The sequence below is a fragment of the Delphinus delphis genome, chromosome 6, assembly GCF_949987515.2.
Source record: "Delphinus delphis chromosome 6, mDelDel1.2, whole genome shotgun sequence".
NCBI classification, from domain to species: Eukaryota; Metazoa; Chordata; class Mammalia; order Artiodactyla; family Delphinidae; genus Delphinus; species Delphinus delphis.
The window spans coordinates 91,473,187-91,489,473 of NC_082688.1; the positions used below are offsets into that span (position 1 = coordinate 91,473,187).

Below are 16,287 nucleotides of genomic sequence, written 5' to 3' on the forward strand. Positions count from 1 at the left end.
TTATAAGGTGCAATGAAGGGACACGAGACAAGGAGCAAGCTTGTGATGCTACTGTCAACCTCCCTCCATGCCCCTCCCTTCTAGAAGACAAAGTGCACAGCACAGACGGCAGCCATTACACTATGCTCTTATGAGAAAGAAAGAAAAATATATATATATATGTATCGGGGAACATTAAATATGTTGGATGTGCTAATGAGAAAATCATTTTCTCTACATGGACTGAATTTTTACTTGGAGACATGTTTTCCTACTAAAGGGAAGACTAAAGAAGGATTTTACTGTTGACCAGGCAAGACACCTCCCCAAAGATGACAGTGCCTTGGACAGTGTTGATGGTGGGCTGGGGTACCTGGAATCCTTGGCCCATACTGACAGGTACTAACTGGAAACAGACTCTTCTTGGAGGGCGAGGATGGGAGGCACATTAGGCCCAGCTGCTCATCGTCGAATCTTACACTTTTCAAACTATGTTGGTGTCTGACTTCCCTTTCCCTGATAGAACAACTCTGGCCCTTGGAGGTGGCTTGATGACTGCAGGCTATATAACCCATCATTCTCCCTTGCTCTGGGTAGGAGGTAAGCCTATGGTAGCAGAAACACCCACATACTGGGGCTTGGAATTCCTGTTTGTGTTCATTTAACTTTGTGGCACGAAGTCCATGGTGAATTGCTATTTTTTCTTCTAGGATCTGTCCAACAGCTGTCATGAGTGCCTGACCCTCAGCAGTCTCACTCTTCAAGATTGATCTGCTTATGACTGATCTGTGACTCTGGGCAGTGGCTGATATGGGCTTGAATTTTTGCAGAGCATCTCGACCATTGAGTTTTTATTGGGGAAAATCCACTTTAAAAATAGCCTCATCCTTTTTCTGAAGAGGCTTTCTGGAGGGCTATGTTTCTTCTCTGGCATGAACTGGAGACATTTGCTCCCAACAGAGTCTGTTATTCCCCTGACCTGGGCAGGGTGGCTCATACTTCCAGCTTGAGAGGTCCCTAATTCTTTAAACCCTTCTTCATGCTCTCCTGGTTTATGCTTCCTACAGTCCTCTCTTTTGTAAGTAGGGGCAATCATCTTGCTCTGGCTCTTCCATGAGTCCTGAAGTTTTGGGCTCCTGATGCCCTAGGTTGCTCCTTTGGGCTTCCATAAGACCACTTGGCTCCTGGGAAGCTAACCTGTCGCTGGTGGGGACTCTCTGGGGATGGCACTGAGGCACCTGAGAAGCCAAGTTGTCTGCAGCAAGGAACATGTGTTTGGGAAAGTCCTGAAGCTGGTTGTCTGATTGTACCTTTACTTTGGACTTAAACTTACTAGCAACCTCCATGTTAAGGCATGGCTCACCTGGATGTTGGAAAACAGACATTCTATGTAGTAGGAAATTTTAACTGGTCCCTGGTACCTCTAAACTCCTCATATGTACATATGTGGTTTGGAATTTTGTCAACACTTTGGTTTCCAAGATAACACTAGACTGTGGTTGAAGAGCAGGGGACTCCTTGGCCTCCACAACTCCCTGGCCTCTTCACCTCTCAAAGATTGGGATCCTAAGTTCACCTCCATCACTGTTACCCTATGGCAGGGGTCTTGTGAGGCCTGGCCACCATTCTCCTCTCTTGGCTCATTCCTGACCATTTCTGAACTTGGACCTGGCTGTCCCTCTTGACCCATTTCACAGTCTCACTCTTCCAGGTTCTGCCCACAAGGCTGAGTGTGAGGGATGGAGAAGGTGGCCTGCCCTCCTGTCCAGTCAGAGAAGCCTTTGAGGGCCCATGGTAGTCACCAGATGGAATCCCTCTCAGGGCACTCTGGATTTCCTTACACACAAGTGAGGGGACAAGGAGAGGCCTCATCAGGGTAGGAACTGACTCTCCTGTTATCACCTCCTCTCCTGAATTAGCCTGAGGAGGTTTTCCCAGGAACTCAGCAAACTTGACTGTTGAGTGGGACCCAGATACACAGGTGGCTGAAGGGAAAAGGCAAACTGCAGAATGGTGGAGGGTTGAAACTTTTTCAACTTAGATTTAGGGGCTTGAGGACCTTGAGGGGTAGGGTCCACCTGTGCTTTACCAAAAACCTTATAATATGTGCTTCCAGCACCTCTCGAGTGTCTGGATCAAGGAAGGAAACCCTTCAGGAGGTGTTCATACAGGGTTCCCAACCCTTCAAGATTTCTGGTTTCCATGTGAATATTGGACTTGGGAGAAGCATGCTCGAGGACAAGGCAGGATTGATGCACATTCACAGGAATCAAACCCTCATTGATCTGCCCCAACTTTTTGCCCAAATGGTCTTTCAAAATGTTTTCTAGATTCTTGTCTAAGCTCCTTAGTAAATCAATTCCTGAGTCACTCCTCAAGAGCCTCAAGTCACTTTTTGACTCCTCAGAGTTCACCTCCTTAAACTTCACTAGGGAGCTTTCTGAGCTTCTGGAGAGATCTTTTGGGATCTTCCCCAGAATATGTCCCAGGCCCTTGCCCAGTTCCTGACTTAGCCGGAACCCCACCTTCTGTGCATCCTTGTTGCTTTCACCTGTAAACAAAGAGGGCTGTGAGGGTCCATGCTTGTCCTTTGCCTGGCATGTCCCTGGTAATTCTCCCTGAAGCTGCCTTATCTCTAAAGGCTCTTGGATCCTTTGTGGCAGCTCCCACCGGTGTTGGATGAGCCACTTTTGGAAGTGTTCTTTCAGTTGCTTCTGGAGCTCAGGACTGATTGGAAAATTCTCAGGAAGGATGGAGGCAACCCAGCTGTCCTCAGGAATGTTGGAAGTGAAGACACTAAAGAGTTCCTGAGATCTTTTGACTACAGAAGATAAAGTCCACCCATTTTCTAGTTGCTTCTGCAACAAGGACCATTCTGAATGTTGAATCCCAGTTGGGGTAAGAAATTGTACCTTATTCTGGGCTGTAGGGCAAGGTGCTCCACAGGCCCTAATCTGGGGTAGAGAAGAAGGTGGTAGGATTGGGAGAGAGGATTTGAGATGTGCCTGGGTTTGGACCTGAGCCAGAAGTGGAGGCTGGAATTGAGGTATTGTTGGAATAAAGGGTCGAGATTGGAACTCTAGATGGGACAGGGGTTGGAACTGGAAAAGCAGTGGAGATATTTTAGCTTGCATTTGAACTGGGCAGGCATTCGAAATTCCATTGAATAAGAAATAAGGAGACTGTGGTGCTGAAAAGCTCTCGGAGATCCAGGCAGTAGCCACCAAGGATTCACTGTGCAGAGAAGGGAGACGCCAGAAAAACTGGTTATATTTCTGCTGTAGATGGTCCCCCAAGACCTTGGGATATGAGAACTGCTGAAGACAAGGCAGCTGCTCTGGTTTGTCTTTTATGCTCCAGAAAATTTGGGGGTTGTAGTGTTCTGCTCAGTACCTAGTGATTTCAGCATATTCCCCAAAGAATTCTGGTGGCAGTTTGGGCTCACTTGTTTTAGATGTGATCCATTGTTTTCTTTTTCCTTCCGAATCTTGATCTCAACTCTGTTTGTGACTTGTATCTCCAGGAGGTTCTGGTCATCAGAGTTGAGCAAAGGAGGGGTACTCAGCTCTATCTGTCTGTCTGTGGGGCCTACACAGAATGAGGCCTCTGGTGGGTTGTGGGAAAGGTGCTTTTTTTGGGACTTGCTCTGTGATGAGGTTGATAGGCACCAGGATTTGGTAGCTGCCTGCCACCAGGACAGGGCTGAAATTGGACAGCTTGAGTGGCCAAGGCCTGAGATGGCTAGGATGATGGAAGATGACCAAGGAGTATGTGGAGACATCCTCTGTGGGACAGTGCCCAGTGGTAGTACCATTGAAGAGTCACACTAAGTAAGAGTCAGAATTGAGTCTGGTGGTGGTAGGGCAGAGGAGGCTGTCAGAGGGCAGGCCTATGAATCAGGCAGACATGATGTGGGAGAGGAAAGAGCAAGTGGCAGGGGTGAAAGGCTATCCAGTGGAAGAAAAAGCTCTGGTGACTGAGAGGCACTCAGGGATGTATGTGAATGAACAGAAACTGAGGAGGTCGTTGGGCCTGGAGAAATGGAAGAGGCCAGATGTAGATGGCACTTGGTAAGAGGAACCAATAGGGATGTGGCAGGAGCAGTATCTTCCACAGGCTCCCTGCATGGCTGGTGGGCTCCAGCAGGCACTGCTTTGCACATCTCACCAGGAGGGTCTTGACATGAGAGCTGTTGAAAGTTGCCCTTGCCAGGAAGCCTTCCCAGGCAGCTGTAGGAGAGCAGATGGGGCCAGGAGGGCTGGACAGGACAGGCAGGGGTGGGCACCTGCAGCCCAAGAACCCTCCTCTGCCCCCACACTGACTTCATAATGCTCCTGCTCTCCCTCACCCTAGGGCTTTAGCCATGCCCTCCCATGGCTCCCCCTCCCATGACTGGGGTCACATTATAGTCTCTGGGAGGAAGGATGACCCAGCAGAGAAGGGGAAAGATTCTTTACCTTTGCAGAAGTGAAACCAGGTTGTGAGTCCCCTCCAGTTCTTCCAGGCAATCTCTGCAAGCTGGAAATCAGGATACTGGGTCATGGCGGTGAAGGCAGAGGCTTAAGAGTCTTTCAGGAGGCTGAGTGCAATGGCCCTTTAAGGGAAATCTTTGGAGGATTAGACTCTGGAGCCCAAGTATCAGTGTCCAAGGCCACATGTCCCTGACCGTGATGGTAAGGATCACTTGAAAAGGGTTTGTCCTTTGCAAAGTGCTTCCATGTTAATTAACCCCTGTAGCCCTTACAACTGCCCTGTAGGGGAGAAAGGTCAGTGGTCATCACACAGAGGAATCTGAGCAAAGTTAAACAACTTGTCCACAGTTGGACTTGGAGGTCCCACTTCCCAACCCAGACACCAATGGCCCACCACAGTCCACACACCCCATTTCTAGGTCCTTATGGCTTCATTCATAAGCACAAATTTCTGGGAAGTATCTGGGCTCTGATCTCCTTCCAAGGAGCCTCCCCAAGACTCTGTTTCCTGAAGAATAAGCTCTGCCACTGGCATCCTCAGAGACCGTGAAGCTGGGCCCTCAGGATTAGGAGAGATGGAAGCTAACTCTCGGGGGCATGCAGGGCTGAATGGCAAAGGCTTAGCTTTCAAAGATCTACTTTTCTTCCTACTCCTGCTCCTCCACTTCAGCTCTACTTGATGCTGAGAGATAAGAAAAAATGAGGGGCTAACACCCAACTCTCACTCTCCTCTATCTAGGCAAGCTGTGTTCATGAACAACATGACTTTCTACATTTAACTAAAACTCTGTGGGGTTTTTTCACCTTTTACTTATTTTTAAAGTGGATAACAATATTTTCAGTTTTTCTTCTTTGAAGAGTGCAAAGGATTTTTTAAGTTTTAATCACCATAGATTTCTTCTGTCACTGTTCCTCTGATCAAGAAACACACACATTCTCAGACTTAAATGCTCACGTGAGCTTTGTCAGATAGGATTCTGCTTCCCAAGGCCAGACCTCCACTCCAGCCTCTTCTCTCAGGCTCTCAGGGGCTCAGCATTGCCTTTAGATCAGCCCCAAAACAGAGGAAGGTCTCACTTGAGACACCCGCTGTGGGAAGGTGACTGGTGAACCAGGGCTCAGGGATCAGCCTTCCTGCAGAGACTGAACTCTTAGTAATCCAGTCCTTGACCATTAGTCACTGCATTTGGGACTTGCCCTGGAACCCTCTACCATACCTGAACTCCTGGTCTAAGATCTTGGGCTAGAAATCCTCATGCCCACTCTAACCCCTCTCTGGCCTGCCTTTTCCCTAGAAGGATGATGTTCTATACTTTTCTGAGAGTTCCCATCTCAGGAGTATCTCTAGGTGGTTTAGAAAAGTGGAAATAAGAATAAGAAAAAAAGAGATAATCTCCGCTGGGATTAAGCCAAAGGTTTCTTACCTTCCTGATGTTTCCAAGTTTCCTAGGTGGTGCTAAGAATGGATTACTCTGGAAGCAGGGGAGTAACATTAGGTAAAGTCCCAGTCCACACAGGAACAGCAAGGATGATATCAATCACCCAGGCAGTCCGGCTGGATCTCAGCCAGATAGCAACAATGTTTTTCAAAAAAAAAAGAGATTCTCCATCTTCTGAATTGCATTGCTGCCCTCAGGCAACAGAGCACTGGGAGTTCACTTAATGGCAGAAACCCAGGCCTGCATCACAGAGCTGTGGCCTTGTCACAAAGGGCTCTTGAGTGTGGAGGAGGGAGCAATAAGAGAAATAGGCTGAATCACTGCCCCTCCTTCCCATCCAACCCCACAGACACCTGCACCCTCCTGGGGCTTCCAGATCCCTCCTTCCAACTACTCTCATTCTGTCAGAGAGATCTTAGCCAATTTTCTATTCATTCCATCTGGAACCTGGTGGCTTCATCCATTAGAGATCTTTACTTGAGGCCCACCAATTTTATAACTCTTGAAAATCTTAAGTTGACCCTGGAAGATTGGCTATTTCACAGAAATTTTTACACTCAGGATTTCCTTTGTCCTCAGCTCCAACTTTCCCACATCATTTTTATGTCTTGTATAAACCCAGGGATAGAACTTGAATTTCTTTTACACTTATTTAGTTTTGTGAATTTTGAATAGTGTATGTTTTGCCTCATTTTCTATCAGAGGGAACTACACACAAAAATTAAAATAATTTATTTTTCAAAATTCATAAGTATGAAAGAATTATAAATAGTTATGTAATAGGGAAGAACAAATCTGACTCCACATTAGATCTTTTTTACTTTAATCTTTATGCTTTGTTGCCCGAGCTAACTCTGTCCATCCCTGTGACCCAGTCTGGCTCTGCACTTTTTGTAAAACAATGTTGCCTATAGCCTGAAATATACAGGATAGCCTATTTCTAAGGCTCTGACTTTTAAGAGCCCATTCATGGAGATTAAAATTTGCAGAACAGAGAATAATAATTGTTTTGTTGGAGGTTTACAGGAACATGTGACCTGACCAGGATCTGACCCATCTAGCCAGCTGCTAGAACAAAGGATCCAACACCAAGATATTTGCAACAATTAGCCATGCCCCTCCCTCACCTTGCTTTTAAAAAGGCTTTGCTGAAAGCCTTCAGGGAGTTTGGGTTTTTTCCTGGGCATGAGCCACACGTCTTCTTGCATGGCACTGTGTAAACCTTTCTCTGCTCCAAACTCTGATGTTTCAGTATTTAGCCTCACTGTGCATCAGGCACACAGACTTGCATCTGGTAACAGTTAAACCTTCAAATGATATTTTTGTAAGTTTGTAGCGTTTATAATTCTGGAGTTAGTAAATCTTTAAACTGCACAAAAACTTTGGGGACACACGCACATACACACGTACTCATTTTCCTTAACCAATCTAGTACTTTCAAATCCAATAATCCATAATTTTCTACTTAAAAAAATCTTTCATATGTTGTCTCAACCCAATTTCTTAGTTTGCAATGATAAGACAGTCCCCACTCTCCAGGTAAATTTTGAAATATGTGGTCTTAATCCATTAGGGCTGCTATAACAATATACCATAGACTGGGTAGATTAAAAACAACAGACATTTATTATCACAGTTCTGGAGGCTGGGAAGCCCAAGATCAAGTCACCAGCATGGTCACCTCGTAGTGAGAGCTCTCTTCCTGGTTCACAGCTGGAGCCTTCTCTCTGTATCCTCATATGATGGAAGGAGGCTAGAGATATCGCTGGAGTCTCTTTTATAAGGCACTAAGCCCATTCATGAAAGCTCATAAGCACTTTTCCATGACCCTGTCTCCTATCTTTAAGAGTTAGGATTTCAACATGTAAATTTTGAGAGAACCTGAACATTCAGACATGTACACTCATACTATACCCAGAAGCTAGGAATGGGTTAGGGTGAGCCAAGGTCCTGACCCTAAAGGGCTGTAGGGTGAAGAGTAGGACTAGGGGGTCAAACCCTTGGGGCTAAGCCAGGTCTTGAGCAGCCTCTTCATATAACCCTAGTGTGTTATGTATGTATTCTCTTTTCTGAGTGTGCCTTGCCTTCCCTGCCCCATTCTCCCAGGCCCCTGAAGCTTCAAGTCCAGCCTGAACCATATAGAAAGGGAGCTTTGAGTCTTACACAAAATTCCCTTATGACACCACCCTCTATCCTTTAGCAGTAACACAAGATTCACTGAAGGATTTGCATGGTAAATTTGTCTTAATGCCCCATGAGGGCTTTAAAATAATGTGTATTCTCTGCTTGTTGGTCATAATTTTATACAGTTTTAGTGGGAACGTGGGCATGTGAGTTTATTTGGCTATATTGCCATGAATGTGCACTTTCACAAACATATCTTCTACTATTTTTCTTACAATCTTTTCCTCCCATATGATATTCTCACCTTAATTCAACCTTTTATCAAAATTTAGATTTAGGTCTGTCACCGGGTGGACATGCTTTGTAATAAAATAGCTTCAACTGAGGAGGTCAGTGGAAGGCCTGGACCAGCTATCTTGGTTCCATGATAGTAAGCAAAGGATCACAAACTACCATGTTAAACTTAAGCACAAAGCAAAGTTTATTTAAGCATAAGTACACTCTCAGAGAGGGAGAGAGAGAAGGAGAGAGAAAGAGCAGGCTATTTCTGAGAACAGGCTATTTCAGTGAAGTGAAGCAAGTCCAAAGCAAAGTATATCAAAGCAAAGAAAGGTACACTCTCGGGGGTGGGGGTGGGGGTGGGGGTGCTGTTTCTGCGAATTGAAAGCAGCATTCCTATAAAGGCTTAAGAGCGCTTTTAAGGAGCATTTTGCAGGGAGGTGGGGGTGAGTGACAAGGGATCATTTGACTGATAGTCCTGAGCTATGTAACAAGTTTTCTGCTGAGCATGCTCTCATCCTTGAATCCCCAAGAAATTCCTACTGGGTGGGGGGAGGGGCAAAACCACATGTAATTTATTGTAATTATGGTATAATGAGTTTGGATTTACTATAGGTTATACGCCTCTCTGGTCTGGGCATGCACAGCCTGGAGAAGTCCCCTCGTGTTACTGTGCCTCTCTTTATCAGGATAAGCTGCCCACCACACGACCATAGTTTTGCCCGTTCTGGGTGGAGTCAAGGGAGAGTCCCCAGAAGGCTGGGTGTGACTCAATTTCTTCTTCTTGTCTTTCTCACCACTGTCACCTCCTTGCTGCTAATGTCTGACTAACTACTTAACAGGTCTTCTTTGTATTCATATTTGCTGTCTAAATTTTCTCTATTACTTTATTTTCAATATGTTTTGTTTGATGGGGTTTTTTTTTGAAATTTAAAAATCTTATGATAACATTTACCTTGATTTATTTGTTGTTCTACTGTTATTGATTTCTGCCATCTTATTTTATGCTTTATTTTCTACATTTTCTTTATTGTTTCTTTTTTTCCCTTCTATGGCATCTTCCATTTTACAGGTCAAGGGTACTTATGTTTGTTTGACATTTGGGAATTTTTAATATTGTAATGGTTTTATATCATGAATTATGTTAATTTTCTCCTCAATTTCTTACCTGTGGATGAAAAATGTTCCCTGCCATATCAGTAGACAAAGGATGTTGCAGCCATCAAGTCAGACATCAAAGCAGGAACCCTCAACTGTGCACCTTGAGGGGATTCGGGATGGAGAAAAACAGGGTACTGATTCTAGAGTTAAGGGGCACATCAAAGGAATGATTTCAAGAAGCCCAGATTCTTTCATCTTCTCATACATAGAAATGTGCTAAAGTCCTTAACTTGAGATGTCTAGTTTCCTTTAATTAATAGTAATCTTTTGATGTTCTGACTACCTGGTTTTTGTTGACTCCTCCCTTAGGTCTTCTGAGCAGTTCCTCAGAGTGATCTGACAGGCTGTGTTCTGGGCTTAAGTCCTCAGAAAATCTGCCAAATAAAACATAATTCTCCTTTTGGGTTGTGCATATTTTTCAGTCAGCAGTCTTGGCAACCAATGAAGGGGCCCAGAGCAGACTTTTCTTCTTTGCCTGAACTCTATGAGGATCCAGAGTCTTGGCACCAGCAGAGGCTTCTTGGGCCTGTCCACTTTCAGAGAGTCAGGACGAATTTGGGCGAGTCTCTCTTGGTTCTTGGATCTCCTGTTTTGGTTGATGATCCCAAGTTTTATTCAGTGGTGTTAAACTCTTCTCGAGTAGTAGGTTATCCTTGAAACTTGGTTTCAAGAAGGAGTACCTGGGTCATCCTCAGTGAAAGACACTGGGAAGATTTTTACTCAGTTTAAACACTGAGAGCTTATCCTCTGTAGAAAAACACTGGGAAGACTTTTGCTCAAGTGGATTAGCCTCATTTAAAAGACACTGGGAAGATCTTGCTCAGTTTAGACACTGGTTTATCTTCAGTTGAAAGACTGGGAAGACTTTGCTCAGGTGAAAGACACTGAGTAAAATTTGGACTGGGTAATTAGGTGGAAGACTAACTTGTCTTACTTGAATTGGCTACTTTAATAGAGTTTGTCAAAGTAAAAGTGATCTTCACAAATTGAACTCAGAATGGGGAACTTAGCTTTCAATACAAAAGAAAAAGGAACAACAGATTTCCAGCCTCCAACTTATACCCTGGCCAGGTTTATGTACATACAAAATTTACATTTACAAGTGCTTACTTACTTGGGACTTAAAGAAAATCTTGCCCTAAAATGACTAAGATAAGCCTCTTTTATTGCATATGCAGTTAAGTTAGAAAAAGCTGGCTTGATAAAAACATCTTTTCAGAATTCTGACTTCAAAAAAACAAAAGGCTTTCTAGGGGAAACTTGCATTTCTCTTCCTGTGTCTTTGAAATATAAGTGTTCTATCTGATATACTTCAGTGTGTGTGTGTGTGTGTGTGTGTGTGTGTGTGGGTGTGTGTGTGTGTATGTTTTGAGAACTTGGTCGCTACCATCCAGAAGTACTTATATGGTGTACATTTGGTAGCCAGTCAAATACACTGGGATTCTGAGTAGTCTTTTGTCTGACTGTACCAATTCTCAGGGGCTTTTTGCCATCTTAACCTTCATTGTGTCAGCCTGTACTACAAAGATCATTACTTTCTTAAACTACTTTTGGGAGTAAATTTTCTGGATCTTATTTAGACAGCATCCTTTACACTCTTTTGTGGGGAAGCCTCTTGTGTCTTATTGGTTTGAGTCACTATTAAGGTATACCTCATTTATGGCCAGATAATGGATCCTTCAAATTGGAGAAACTTCTAAATTGGTAAATTTTTAGAGAGCTCTCATTATAAACAGCTGTTTTATTGGCTCATATGGGGGGAAAAATGTTGAAAATTAGACATATAATGGTTAACCTAAAAACTCCTTTAGTTTCAAACAAACCCCAAAAATTGGTTTGGGAAACCTTATTTGTGGTCTCTGCTTCCCCTCAATGGGTCTTACAGATGCTAATAAAAACATTAGAATAATTATTGTTAATTAGGTTAAGTAACAGGGAAAAAAACTGAAGGAACAGTCTAGAAACTTTTTCCCAACAAGGTGGAAATTTTAAAGGAACTTCTCCTAAATGAATAAGAAATCTTTAGATGGTTATTTTAAAGTGTGATAAATAAAACAGACATTAATGAGATAAATCAAAGATTGGATACAACACTACCTAAGATTGGATGGGCCAAAGAGATCTCCTACTTGTGCTCAACATTAAAGGGTCAGACCCAAACAAGTCTGCCCTATTTACTCCAGTTTAAAATATGTATACTTTATTATATATAAATTTTATACACGTAAAATTACACTGAGATACCTGACCAACAATTACTTGGGGCAAAAGTTAGACCAATTAATCAAGTTAAAAGATTGACAAAAGTGCCTGAGTCCCTTGGCTAAACCACTCTCTGGGGACCCCAGAGTCTTTCCTACAAAACAGATAAAATGGTTGGGGGACACAAGAAAGGAAAGATTTTAGAACTCCTGTAAGACCAAGACTTGATTGGAGCCTAATGGAAACTAAAGTTAAAGGTACAAAATTGATTGAATTGAGATGAAAGTTTATAAAAATTGGTATGTTTAAATGGGCATTGTATAAGATAATTACCTCTCCTTTGCCTAATTATATTGTGTGGGATAGAGATGTTTCACTGGGGACTTTCTTCCCCTGCTTGATATTATAAGATGGCATATGAAGGAAATATTAAACATGCTAAAGGAAACCAGTGGGATCACCTGAGCCTATACAATATAAAGTAAAAACTGAGAGCTAATATTTAAGGGATAATAAAAATAAATAATGGAGACTTTACTCTGGGTCTAACCTGTGCACTCAGAAAGAGGGTCTTTGTTGAATGCCTTATGCAAGTTTTGAAGGTATGATAAATTAAACCATAAAGTTCTAGACTATAGAATTCTGAAATTTCAGTCTAGTTGGAAATCTTCTCACTGATACAGAAAAGCAAATTAAAGAAAATGTAGTTGGGCAAATCAATCTTTTAATATTATTTAGGTGACAGGCCAGTTCTTTGGGGAATTAAAAGCAACTGTCTTTGTCTCGCAAATCGGTACAAATCAGAAACGTAAATACAGACCACAATGACCTGAGACCGAGCCTAATTAGCTAAATTAGGTAGAACCTGAAACCAAGGTTAAAAAAGGGGGAAAATGTGGCCTTTTAAAACTCAAACTGCTGATTAGTCAGTCAAGAAAACGGAGGAGTAGGAAGATGTGGGGTTCATATCTCCCCACAAATGCATCAAGAATACATCTACAAATGGAACAATTCTCACAGAGCACCTGACAAACACTAGCAGAGGACCTCAGGCACCTGAAAGGACAAGAAAGATCCCCACATAACCAGGTAGGACGAAAGAAAGAAGAAGGGAAAAGGAAGAGCAGATGAAGTGGGACGTGACCTGTGACCCTGGGTGGGGGTGGGGGGAGAGCTGAAGATGAGAAGAGGTTCCCGCATCTGGGGAAGCAGCGGGGAGAGAAGCTGGGGCAGAAGGAGAAATTTGGTGGCTCAGAGAATAGTGCAGCAACCAGTCTGTGGCAGGCAGGAGAGAGTGAGGCCTACACAAATGGTCTGGCCACAGCTCTGCATGTCCCAGCCCCTGGTGACCACTGGTGCACATGGGGGCTGAATGTTGGAATGTGGGGTTTGAAAAACAGACCCAGGAAGGGGAATGATGTTGGCTGTGAGGAGACAGCTCAAGGGGATAGGATTGAGGAGCTCCACAACAAGGAATATACCTGGAGGAAGCCCAGACCACCATAGAAGAAAAGTGCCATGATTGAGTGATGCACAAAGGGCGGGGCCACCATTGCAGCCTCTCTCCTCATGCACTGGCCCCTGCCTCCACAGGCACTAGGAAGGGGCTCACATGCCCCCAGCCATTATCACCTCAGCACTCTCCCGTGTGGGTGGCCCATTTGCCCAGCTTGCCACCTTGACTACCTCCTGCCTGACAGGCTCGCACATCCCATAGCCACGCAGCACCCTCTCATCTGGGCAGCCTGCCTGCCCTGATTGCCGCCTCTACATCCTCCTGCCTGACAAGCTCATGTGCTCCAGTAGCCTTGGGAGCAGACGTCAGTGGGTGGCCCACATGCAGAGATGGGGCTGAAACCACAGCTGAGTTCCAGGGAACATGCAACTAAGGAAGAAGAGCTGAAATCTCGCTTCATGGTTGTGCAAATCATGGCATTACATTCCCTCTTATGGCTTCCTAAATTCAGCACCTGGGAACATCCCAGCGGACAAGTGCTCCTGAAGTTGAGACAGGTCTGGCTTTAGCAGCTGTGGGTTTTGTGGGCACGTACATGCTGGGGTTTGGCCAGGCCAGAGTCTGAGCTGCCTCCATATCTCACATAGTGGGTCCAGGTACATAATTACTGCAGTACTGGGACCTGACCTCGGTGGATCTGGGCCAGTGGCCTGGTGAAAATGATGCCTGAGTCACCAGGGCCAGTTGCTGGCATAACCATGGTTAAGGTGGGACTGAGAGCAGTACCAACAGCAGTGTACTTTGTAAGCCCACACAATGGGTGAAAGGAGACAAAACAGAGCATACCCACAGGTGAACACCTCTATAGGAGGAATACTCAGTGGCTTCTTTCCAAGTGGGAGTGCTCCAATCCTCCCTACCTCACACCACAGATCAGAAGCACAGCTAAGAAACAGATCTGAGGGCCTTTACTCCAATGACTAGGGATCAGAACTCAACCCTGACAAGGCAGTGACAACCACAGAGGAAAGGGAATGCCCCACTCAATATCCAGTGCAGGCTCTGGTCACCACAACACCAGTCAAACCCCCTATCAAGGTGATAACAGCCAGCATACACTAAGGAAAGAGGTAGCAGATATCTATACTAAAAATAGCCTTTGCGCACACACACAAAAAAAAAAAAAGAAAAGAAAAGAAAAAAAAAAATAAAACCATGCAGGCTACACAGGAATATTCCCATATAAAAATAGCCCTCCAAGACAGTCTGTGGGTCAGGCATGGGGAAGAAGAACCCACAGAGCATTTAGCCTTGAAGGCCAGTGGGGCTTGAGTGCAGGATCTCCACAGGGCTGGAGGAAATAAAAACTCTTCAAGGGTGCACATGCACTGGGACCCAGCACAAAGCAGTACCTCCATAGGAACCTGGTCAAGACCTACGTAGGAGTCTTGGAGGGTCTTCTGGGGAGGAAGGGGTTGGATGTAGCTCACTGTGGGGGCAAGGGGAGTGGCAGTGGAGGCCCCAGGGAATATTAATTGGTGTGAGCTCTCCTGGAGGATCCCATTTCAACACCAAGGCCTGACCCTATCCAACATCCTGTCTGCTCCAGTGTTGGAATGCCTCAGGCCTAACAACAAGCAAGACAGGAACACAGACCCACCTATCAGCAGACAGCCTGCCTAATGTCATACTAAGCTCACAGACACCCCAAAACATACACTTTGACACAGCCCTGCCCACCAGAGAGACAAGACCCAGCTCCATCCACCAGAGGGCAGGCACCTGTCTCTCCCAACAGGAAGCCTACATCAGGCCCTGGACCAATCTCACCCACTAGAGGGCAGACACCAGAAGCAGCCTGTGGAAAATAGACCACACACACAGTAAAGTAGACAAAATGAGATGACAGAGAAATATGTTGCAGACAAAGGATCAAGATAAAAAAGCCTACAAGAACAACTAAATGAAGAAGAGAGAGACAATCTATCTGAAAAGGAATTCAGAGTAATGATAGCAAAAATGATGCAAAATCTCAGAAAAAGAATGGAGGCTCAGATCAAGAAGATACAAGAAATGTTTAACAAAGACCTAGAAAAACTAAAGAACAAACAAACAGAGATGAATAATACAATAGCTGAAATGAAAAACACACTAGAAGGAGTCAATAGCCAAATAACTGAGGCAGAAGAAAGGATAAGTGAGCTGGAAGATAGAATGATGGAAATCAGTGCCATGGAACAGAATAAAGAAAAAAAGAATGAAGAGAAATGAGGACAGTCTCAGATACTTCTGGGACAATGTTAAACACACCAACATTCAAATTATACAGGTCCCAGAAGAAGAAGAGAAAGAGAAAAATATTTGAAGAGATTATAGTTGAAAATTTCCCTAACATGGGAAAGGAAATTTCACCCAAGTCCAGAAAGTGCAGAAAGAATCCCATACAGGATAAAGCCAAGGAGGAACATGTGGAGACACATATTAATCAAACTGACAAAATTTAAATACAAAGAAAAAATATTAAAAGCAACAAGGGAAAAGCAAAAAATAATATACAAGGGAATCCCCATAAATTTATCAGCTGATTGTTCAGAATAAAGTCTGCAGGCCAGAAGGGAGTGGCATGATATATTTAAAGTGATGAAAGGCAAAAACCTACAACCAAGAATACTCTACCCAGCAAGACTGTCACTCAGATTTGATAGAGAAATCAAAAGCTTTGCAGAAAAATAGAAGCTAATAGAATTCAGCACCACCAGACCAGTTTTTGCAACAAATGCTAAAGGAACTTCCCTAGGCAGGGGGAAAAAAAAAAAAAAGAGGTCACAAGGGGAAGCAAGAAAATCACAAATGGGAAAGCTCACTGGTAAAGGCAAACATACAGTAAAAGCAGGATATCATCCATACACAAATATGATATCAAAACCAGTAAACATAAGAAGAGGAGAGTACAAATGAAAGAAATGGAAATTGTATTTGAAATTAAGAGGCCAGGAGCATTTGTGTGTATATATGTGTGTGTGTGTGTGTGTGTGTGTGTGTGTGTGTGTGTGTATACACACACACACACACACACATATATATAGACTGCTATAACAAAACCTCATGGGAAATGCCAATAAAATAAAAGGACAATATCATGAATGAACATAGAATCAAAAATCCTCAACAAAAT

General features: G+C 43.9%; 1 protein-coding gene across 1 annotated transcript; it reads right to left on the reverse strand.

Moving 5' to 3' along the window:
• Positions 1 to 278: 278 nt before the first annotated feature.
• Positions 279 to 13,872, reverse strand: LOC132427709 (spermatogenesis-associated protein 31A3-like). The gene is given in 9 exon segments (XM_060015366.1): positions 279 to 794; positions 959 to 1,103; positions 1,105 to 1,342; positions 1,821 to 2,017; positions 2,019 to 2,165; positions 2,167 to 3,343; positions 3,346 to 4,208; positions 4,437 to 4,497; positions 13,800 to 13,872. Coding segments are annotated over 9 exon segments (3,417 nt in total).
• Positions 13,873 to 16,287: the final 2,415 nt, after the last annotated feature.